At 41.7% G+C, this 9,791-nt stretch overlaps 1 protein-coding gene and 1 pseudogene across 1 annotated transcript in view; one reads left to right on the forward strand and one right to left on the reverse strand.

Annotated features, from left to right (window-relative positions):
- Positions 1-2,389: 2,389 nt before the first annotated feature.
- LOC105756307 (uncharacterized) lies at positions 2,390-3,792 on the reverse strand (annotated as a pseudogene).
- EPB41L4A (erythrocyte membrane protein band 4.1 like 4A) overlaps positions 3,791-9,791 on the forward strand; it is a 330,037-nt gene continuing 324,036 nt past the window's right edge. The window contains exon 1 of the mRNA XM_004376996.2: positions 3,791-3,889. Coding sequence (XP_004377053.1) covers positions 3,791-3,889 — 99 coding nt within the window. The remainder of the gene's footprint in view (positions 3,890-9,791) is intronic.

Raw genomic sequence — 9,791 nt, forward strand, 5'->3', positions numbered from 1 at the left:
TCCCCCCCACCCCTCCCATCTCTGGTAACCAACGAAGATTGTTACATTTTGTGTGTGAACTTTTTCATGGGTTTTTACAATAGAGGTCTCCTACAATATTTGTCCTTTTGTGATTGACTTATTTCACTCAGCATGTGTCTAGCATTTTGAAGGACATATTTCAGCAAGAGGTGGGAGCAGAGGCCTGCTTTATGTAAAGTGAAATCTCTTCCTTCAGGATTGGGATTCCTGAAGCCCTTCACAGATGGTCTACATGTTTCCATACAATTATATCTACTCTGAATTTGTTTGTCATTTGACTCATGTACATAGCTTATTATGACAAAACGTCATCTTCATCAAAGACAATATTTTTTAAAAAAATATCTGAAAAGAGATCAAAGACTATGACACAGGCTTTCAATAGACTGTATTATGTTATACACATGTTGAAAAATGTCTGATTTTCTGGGGGAAAAAGCGTTTGAATAGCGTCTTGTTCATTTGTTTCTCCAGATAGGCAGAGAAAGTCTTCCTTTAAAACCCTGTGGAAAGTTTATGTGTAACTTTTTAAGAAACTGCCAAATTGTTAACCAAAATGATTGTACCATTTTACATTTGCAGTAGCAGTGGGCAGAGTTCAAGCTATTCCACATCCTTATCAACTCTTGGTATGGTCAATATTTTTAATTTTAGTCATTTAAGTGTATAGAGATATTTCATGGTGGTTTTAATGTGCATTTCCCTAATGACAAATGATGCTGAGAATCTTTTCATGTGCTTATTTTCCATTCGTATATCTTCTGATCCAGCCATTCCACTCCTTCTCATTTCAAAAGAAACGAAAGCTTATGTCCATGCAAAGACTTGTACAGGAATGTTTATATAAGTGTTATTTTTAATAGCCAAAAACTGGAAACAAGCCAAATAGTCTGTGAATATTATAAATATGAATGTTAGAACTCTAGAAATGTAGATAATCTGTACTGACAGCAGATCACTAGTTGCCTGGGAGATGAGATGTGGGGAGTCAAAGGAGAGGATTAGAAAGGTGCAGGAAAAAACTTGGATATGTCACTATCTTATGTTTCATGTGTCAGCATATCAAATTGTATGCTTTAAATGTATGCCAGTTATAGCTGCATAAAACCAAACCCATTGCCCACCAGTGGATTCCAACTCATGGTGACCCCATAAATTACAGAGTAGAACTGAGGTCCAGAGGGTTTTCTTGGCTGTAATCTTTAGGGAAGCTGACTCCCAGGCCTTTCTCCTGGATGGGTTCGAACCACCAACCTCTTGGTTAGTAGAGAGAGTAAACACATTTGTGTCACCCAGATTTTTATTTTATTTTCATCAGTCCCTGATAAAGAAATAGAAAAGAAAATGCCTTATGCGGAAAAGGCTGTTGTATATACATGATTTCATAGCTTTGTATCTTCCCTTGTAAGGAACCTGGAACAGAACATCTATCATCTCCAACCACCAGCCTTCCCATTACTACTGAGATTTAAAAAAAAAAAAAGACAGATAGGAAAGGAAAATTAAGACCATATAAAGCAAGTGGCAGTAAAACTAAAAACAAATGATTATACTTGGACTTGTTTTTTCCTAGATGCCTCTACTGTATATTATAGCAAAAAATGAAAATCTATTATGAAGTGTTTCAATCACATTTGGTAACTGGTGTCAGAAACATTACAGAAGAAAGCCTGTACAAGTAGAGAAGCTAAAATCCAGAAGAAGGTGTCAGCTCATATAAGAAGCTGGGCAAAACTTTGACAGTAAAACCCAAAGCTAGATACAGAATTTGATTAGAAATTCAAAACCTGCTTTAATTGCACAGAAAGCTTGGAAGATAAAACAGTAGCCTAATTTATAGTTACAAAGTTCATGAGTCATGCCAAACATGTCAGGTTTATTTCGCACTTTGTGGATTGTGCTGATTCACTGTTTAGATGGGGCTCTGATAGCAGGGATTAAGACTTCCCTTTGTGGCAAATCGCTATGGAAGGTAACTGCTTCCAAAGTTGCAAGTTGTTCATTTCAATTTACTGAGGCCCGTTTAAGGTGCTAACATCCTAGGTTTTTAGCAAATATTATGGAGCTTTGACTACTCAGCTAGTAAGTGGTAGAAGAGGGAACTCAAAACCATGTCTGATATTAAAACTCTTGCTTTTTCTAATAATATATAGTAGAGAAGTCTTCTGGGAGATGTACCCTCAACCCTGCCCTGCGTCCTTCCCTTGTGTCTGCTCTGCTACTCTGCATTAACTCCCTGCTGGTTCTCAGCTGGACACCCGGATTGCACCTGCTCCGAAGGCCAGCCGGCCCGGGCTCTGCCTTTTCCGCAGCTCGGTCTCGGCTGCCTGTGCACGGACACGAGGACCCACTAGGGGTCACTGCAGCCTCAGAGCAATTGTGCCCGCCGGTCCTGGACGCGATCGGCCGCGCGGAGGGCGTGGGGCTGTGAGCGCCGAACACCAGGGTCCGACTATAACTGCGCCCTGCCCTCGCAGAGCCAGCCTCTGGTCTCCCCGGGATACCTACACAGCGAACAGGGCCACAGCCCGGGACAGTCTCGCGACTCGAGCGCAGCACCCTAGTTCTCGCACCGACCTGCCCTCACCTCGCCATTTGGACCACCTCCGCTCCGCCCTCCGCCCCCAGCCGAGACCCCGCCCAGAAGGGCGCCCCCTCCCCGACTGCTGGGCTCCAGCTTCCCTCCAGGGCTTTTTGCAGACGCCCGGGCCCTGCCCAGGCGCCCCTGGGCTGCTTCCCCCCGCCGGGGCGCCACCCCTCGCGCCACCGAGAGAACTTTCCCCGGAGCCGCCACGGCCTGGCGCACCCTGGGCGCACCCCGCCAGCAGCGTTCCCAGCCCCGGCGCCCGCTTCTCCACACGCAGGCAGGTCCTCCCACTCGCTGCTTCTCTGAATTTCCTGGAGAAACAGCATTCTGCCGCCGCAGCAAGGCTTTCTCCGAGGGAGAGCTTGAACTTGGCCACTCACAGCCACCCGCGATGAGGTTGAGGGCCCCTAGACGGGAGCTGCACCCCGTGACGAGCTGACTTCCCCTCGCCAGTCTCAGTAAGGAGCACGTTGCCCTTTCCAACCTTCCTCCGGCTTCTTGGTGCCAGCAGGTTGCGGGGGGCGGGGGGGTGATAGCGGACTGGGTGACGACTCACGCCACTGTCTCTGGCTGGGGCGTCGCGGGTACCCTTGACACAAAAGAAAAGCCGACCCCTCCCCATTCCGTGGACCCGGCCTGGGGCTGCGGGGCGGGGTCGGAGCTGGAAGTGCGCGCCCGCTGGGGACTCGGAAAGCTGAGAGGAGGCGAGTGCCCCACGGCCACACTCCAGGCGGGCGCTGGAGGAGGGGACTGAGGAGCTCCGAGGGGCTTCCAAGTCCCGAGAGGGCCTCGAGCTTCCCTCCCTCCCTATTTTTGCTTTTTGCCCCCATTGCCCGGCGACTTTTGTCTTCCACAGGACTGCGGGAGGGGCCGCAACGCCCCCACCTTTGAAAGAACCCGAGCTGCAGGATGTGCGGGGACGCGCCGCTGCCCTCCGTGCCCAATTCCGCCGGCGCTTCCCCGGCGGCTCCCAGGCGCTGACTCCCCCAGGCGTCTTCCCCTCCTTGTCTTCCTCCCGCTCCGGGGAGGCTCGGCCGCGCGGCCCCGGACCTCGCCAGGAGCTGCTCCTCTCGCCCTCGCCACGGCGCGGACAATAAATTAATGCCTCGCGCTTGAGGACAGGGGGCGGCTCGGCGCCTCGGTCTCAGCTTTCTCGCCTGGCTGGAGACGGCCACAGCAGACATGGGCTGTTTCTGCGCTGTTCCGGAAGAATTTTACTGCGAAGTTTTGCTACTGGATGAATCCAAGTTAACCCTCACCACCCAGCAGCAGGGCATCAAGGTAGGCAGTGGCCGAGGGCGCGTTCCGGGGTGGGCAGCCGGCCGATCTCATGGGTCCGCGGCTTTGTCTGAGGGCTGTCACGGGACAGGGCCGGCGGCTACGTCTCTGAGGTAGGAAAGAGAGGTAGCTGACCCCTGCGCTCAGATAGCGAGTGGAGGTGTCAGAGCCGGTTAACTTTGAGTTCCTTCATAAAGGAAAGTTTGACGTTTCAAAGGTTCCTTGACGCACCAACAATCGGCTGCAAGCCCCAAGGCGCGGCAACGGAGACCAAAACTCTTTCCAACACCGCCTTCCTCCAAAAGCATCTAACCTCCCCGCCCCGCCCCCCCCCCATCTCCCAAATAGGTGCAGAATTGTATATATGTTTTACCTCACCCCCTGTTGAAGGCATGATTGGCCTCGGCTTTGTTGAAGGTTTTTTTCTTAATGGTGCCCTTGGGAAGTAAACTAGTTCACTCACTGAAACACATTTATTGGGTGGTTGTGATTGTGTTGCCTGGGTTTGTAGTTGAGTAATGCTACGTTTGGGCTGAAAATAATTTCCGTTTCGATAAGGCAACTGGTTTTATCCCCACATTAAGTATACATCTCTCAAAGTGACTCAGGAAGAACCTTGTTCCTTTTTGTCGGTCATTAGAATACAATTACTACTATTAACCTAGAGAACCCAAACAAGAAGGCTGTAGGAGCTTGCAGAGATCCACTTCCTTAATTTTGATAAGTACTTAAACGTTTTATTGCTGACAACCTGACAGATGCGCCTGAGCTCTCCTTTTTCTTTTGCAACAACGTAGCTACCCCAGAGGTGATCGGAACCTTTTTGTTTTTGTGTTTCCCGTTCTCCTTCAGTTTTAAACCACTAAGGCATTTTAGATAACTAAGCAGCTGAGTCTGGAGGAAAACTGCCCCCGTCTAATAGAGGTGATCAACTGGGAAGTCAAGTTCAGGCTGCTGAGTATCCTCTCCTAGTCTTGTCATTTCTGAAGTTAATCCTAATGGAGTAGGCCCTGGGTATTTCCCTGTATGAATCAGTGAATAAATACCACTTTACGTAGCTTTATGCGCACTAGAGTTACTGTTCCTGGCTAAATGCGTTAGCTTTGATATTGCCATTATTGGTGTTCAGAATTCTAGTTTCAGAGGTGCAATTCTCTTCCAGGGAGTAAGGGGCAAAAATGATCAATTATAGCTACAAGATTAACACTTTCTTTAGGAAAATTGTTTTGAATAGTGTTTCCTCAGTTACTATAATAAACAAAAGTAAATCAGAGTCTCATTTGGTGTTTCCTTTCATGGCCAAAAATATTAAGAGATTCTTGGTTGAGGGTGTTTATATTATATTTTCAGTTTTTTTTTTTTTTAATATTCCAAAAGAAAACATCCCTCAAAAAATGAAATTAGGAGAAGAACTTACTTTTCAAAATGAACTAACATTCTTTGGTGGACTGTGTGAATAAAATAGGCAAAAATCACAAAAACCTCCAAAATTCTTGATAATGCATAGATTTATTTTTTTTTGTTTGGGGACAGAAATGTTAGTTGGAAGAACATAACTGATGATCTGTTACTAAAACAACAAAGAAATCTTTCTGGAGTGCAAAGTCTAAAGTCATCTGGAGTGTGAGCTTCCTACTTAATCATGAAAGCTGTGCCCCTGTTACCTGTGGACTGTGTACATTATTCTGTCAAGACAGCAGCCAAGACTTGGGATCAAGTGGAATAATTTTGTCAGAGAAACATGAATCAAAAATCCTGATCCATAATTACTTTTTAAAACTCAGTGGTGCTTATCTTGTTTTACAAATAGGTTGAAAATCAGTAAGTGATTCAAAGACAATAGTAACTTTATAATATTAGTTATTTTGGGTATATGCCATATAGATGAACAATAATTTAAGTGGGCTTTTGTTGGAGATAATCACTTCACAACAGGCTTGCCTCTTTCAGTGTCTCAAAAGCATGCCACAATTATTTAGATGGCCATATGTGTAACATAGATGTTGTCTGCTGAAGTTGACCACATTATCTGTAACTACAATGCTACCATAAAATGCATGTGTTAAGCACCTATCTACTGGTGGTATGTAATAAATGAAACACATATGTATATTTATAAATTGTATAATGTGTGAGAAGGTATCTCACACATAGATGGTATTCCAACATTATTATTTCTTCAGTACAGACTTGGCATTTTCTTTTTTTCCCCAACCTGCCTGTATCATGGAGGATAGGTACAATTAATGTATACTGCTTTGATTAGATGAAATTAACTCCTGCTTTAGTTTGTAAGGGGCCCTGGTGACACAATGGTTAAGAGCTTGGCTACTAACCAAAAGGTCGACAGTTCGAATCCACCAGCTGCTCCTTGGAAGCCCTGTGGGGCAGTTCTACTCTGTCCTATAGAGTCACTATGAGTCAAAATTGACTCAACGGCAATGAAGGTTTTTTTTTTTTTTTGGTTAGTTTGTAAATAAAATAAACAATTATTTCAAAGTTAATAACCTGCAACTATTATTATGGTGTTTCCCCCCTTGGGATAGTACATTTGATAATTTTGATTATCACTAATGAAAGTCAATGTTAAGCTTGAGACATCAATTAGCCTGCTTTTTTTTTTTTGAAACTAAAATAAGAAAATCTCTATTTTTATTTTTCAAAAGTATTTTCTAATATTTATTTTGAGATGACCCCTTTTCTTATTCTATCTCCAGTGAAATGAAGACAGCCAATTTTGCATTAAAATTATTCACACATTTTATCCCTTAGTAGGAGGAATTTTACTGATTCTTAAATAATTACTTAAGAATTTGCTTGTATTACAGTTATAATAATGCATTGTGAGTTAGAAAAAGATTAATTATAATAAAGTAGAAGTATGAGACAACCTTGGTAAAATATTTTTCATGTTTTTTTTTTTATTAATATGGTGTTCTTTATAAGTAAAGATCATACAAATATCTTTGAAAAACACTTTGGATTTGTTTAAGCAGTGAATTACAGATCAAAAAGTTAGTTATATAGTGATTTTCTCCTACCTAGATCAAAGTTTTTTCATTGAGTTAAAGAATTGAAGATGTGTTCCCATGAAAAGCATTTCAGCCTAAAGACAAAAATTATACACCTTACCATATGGGACACTTCTACTCTGTCCTATACGGTTGCTATGAGTTGGAATTGGCTTGATGGCAACAGGTTTGGTTTGGTTATATATATATATGTTAGGATGAGTAGTATTTGAATGGAAAATAATTTTCACTTAAAAAAATTGGGAAAATAAAATGCAACAACTTTTCCTTTTGTGTTCATATAAATGTTAAATAGAGATTTGTTTGCATTCTTAACTATCCGTTCCACTATGCTTTAGAAAGTGTTTCAGAGGTAACTTCACCTTGACAAGCAGAAGTCTTTTCATGCAGTTTGCAGGTTGATCCCGTATCCATGATTTAAAAACCCAAGTTTATATAAGCTGAAAGCTATTGGTTGTGTGTTGAGCTCCACAATAGCTTTTAGCTGTTTGTTCTCTACTGCTGTCTCCGTTGTTTGTTCAAGTAAGGATTTCTGCTATGGTTGATCTCTTAGTTTTTGAGTAATGTTTGTTAAGGGAAGCTTTTATGTCCTTCGTAGTTCTCTGTGGGGGCGAAATAGAGATCTTTTCTATTTGTACTTTTGGGAAGCAAAATTTGAATGTGGCTCAAACCACTATTATAGGTTGTCTTTTGATTAGTAAAAGATGTTCAATCACAAGATTTGATTATAAATTTAGTCCTCAAAATTGCTGCTACAGATATGAAATAAATTTGTATTTCTAGTTTTAGAAAGATTTTAGCCCTCTGAGTTGTAATATAATGAACACTGAGCTGCTCATTTTTCCCTGGGTATATTTGACTAAATTAATGACAGCAAGATTGAAACTCCATTAACTTTTAAATGAAGTTACCTCCTAGTCAGCCTGAGGTTTGTGAAATAATATTGTGAGTTAGTTTTGATGCTTTGATCAGCAACTTCCTAATAACCTAGAAAAACAATTATAGGGTGGGGATTTAAACGTCTCACTTACCAACTATTGTAAGTTTCATGCAATTTGGATTTGTAAAGAAAATACCTAAGAAGATTGGGAAGAAGTGAAAAGCAATTGTTCTTCACAAGTCACATTAGGTATATATGTGAATATCTATATCTTGTGGTATTAACCATGTAAGGTACCTATAAACATAGGTTGAAACAAGTAATCATACATTAATATTTCTGTTAGTGTAAGATTACTTGATGAGTTACTAAGTTAGGTGTGACCGAGATAGAATATATTTCTCCACTTTGTGTCCAGATTTCTAAAACTCAAATCTGAATACTATGTTCTGGTTGTATAAGATGAACCAGTATATAAAATGGAAGAAGTTTTTCTTTCCTTGAAAGAATATTAAAAATACTTTTTATTATTCGTGATTTGAAAGTGACTTAAAAACAATTTAAAGAGGAAAACTGTTATCTTCACGAGGCTGTTCTCCAGCTGTTTGTACTTTTCTTGGTTGATGGTGGACCATACTTTGCAGTCCGGTTACTATGTTTGTTTTTGAATTCTCTAAGGTTAAGCTTGAACAACGTTTGAACTAAACTTGAACTAATGCAGTGCTTTTGAGCAGGGTTAGTGATAAAGTTAAATCTAAATTGTAGGGACAAAAGCGGAGATTCTATTTTGATTAGCCATATGGTCAGTGGTTTGTTATTTTTATCAAGACACTTAGAAACGAGACAGGAAACTCCTATCTTTTCTTTGATAGTTTGTGTCAGGTTGTATCCTGTGGAGCAGGGCCAGACAATTCTTTGTTGTGGGAAGCTGTCCTGTCCATTGTAGGATATTTAGCAGAATTCCTGGCCTCTACTCATGAGAAGACAGTAGCACTGCTCCCCCAGTCGTGACAGCCAAAAATGTCCCCAGACATTGCCAAATGCCCCCTATTGATTCTTACCCCAGTTGAGAACCACTACCATAGAGGATAGTAGCTGATTGGTGTACTGTTTTGCCTTGTCCTAAGCACACACTCATCTGAACTGTACTTTAAGATTTGAATCAAGTGTCCCATCTGCTAGGAAGCCTTTGACCTAGCCTGCCCAGGCAGAGATAAGTGCTCGTCTGTGCCTCGCATCCCTGTTGGAGCATTTTTATCACATTGCAAGTATTATTTCTGGACACATCTGCCTCCCCTAGCAGCTTGTTAGCCCCTACCTGTGATTCCCAGCGCTAGAGCTATACACCACATGTAATACATGCTTATTAGATATAATTTGAATAGAGGAATGAATGGAGTGTTACAGTTAAAATAGGCCATATTGAAACTCTTCTGGATAATGAGGATCCTTTGCCATTTTATTTTTACTAGAAAAGACCATGGAATAAAGTGAATCTCACTGTGAATAATCTTTTGCCAAGATACTCTAATTTTTACATGGATAATTGGTAGAAAATGAGATGGTACAGTGAACTGAATGCAGGCAGCCCATTGAAGAGATGAGTAGCAGCTATTTCAAAAAACATGAATCACTCCATTTTTGTACCCTAGAGATAACTATTAAGTTTTTCCCACACTTTTTTTTTTCTTTTTCTTTTTTTAATTTTATTGTACTTCAGGTGAAGGCTTACAGAACAAATAGTTTCTCATGAAACAGAAGTACGCATGTTGTTTTATAACATTGGTTAACAACCCAACAACATATCAACCCTCTAACTTCTCAAACTCTTTTTTTTTTGGTGAAAATACACATAGCCAAAGATACACCATTTCAAAAATTTCTACACGCACAGTTCAGTGACATCGACTACGCTCCTCCAGTTGTGCTGCTATTCTCACTTAAGATGAAGGCTTATAGAACAAAATAGTTTCTCATTTAACAGTTACTACAC

The sequence above is a fragment of the Trichechus manatus genome, unplaced genomic scaffold (assembly GCF_000243295.1).
Source record: "Trichechus manatus latirostris isolate Lorelei unplaced genomic scaffold, TriManLat1.0 scaffold00047, whole genome shotgun sequence".
Lineage (NCBI taxonomy): Eukaryota > Metazoa > Chordata > Mammalia > Sirenia > Trichechidae > Trichechus > Trichechus manatus.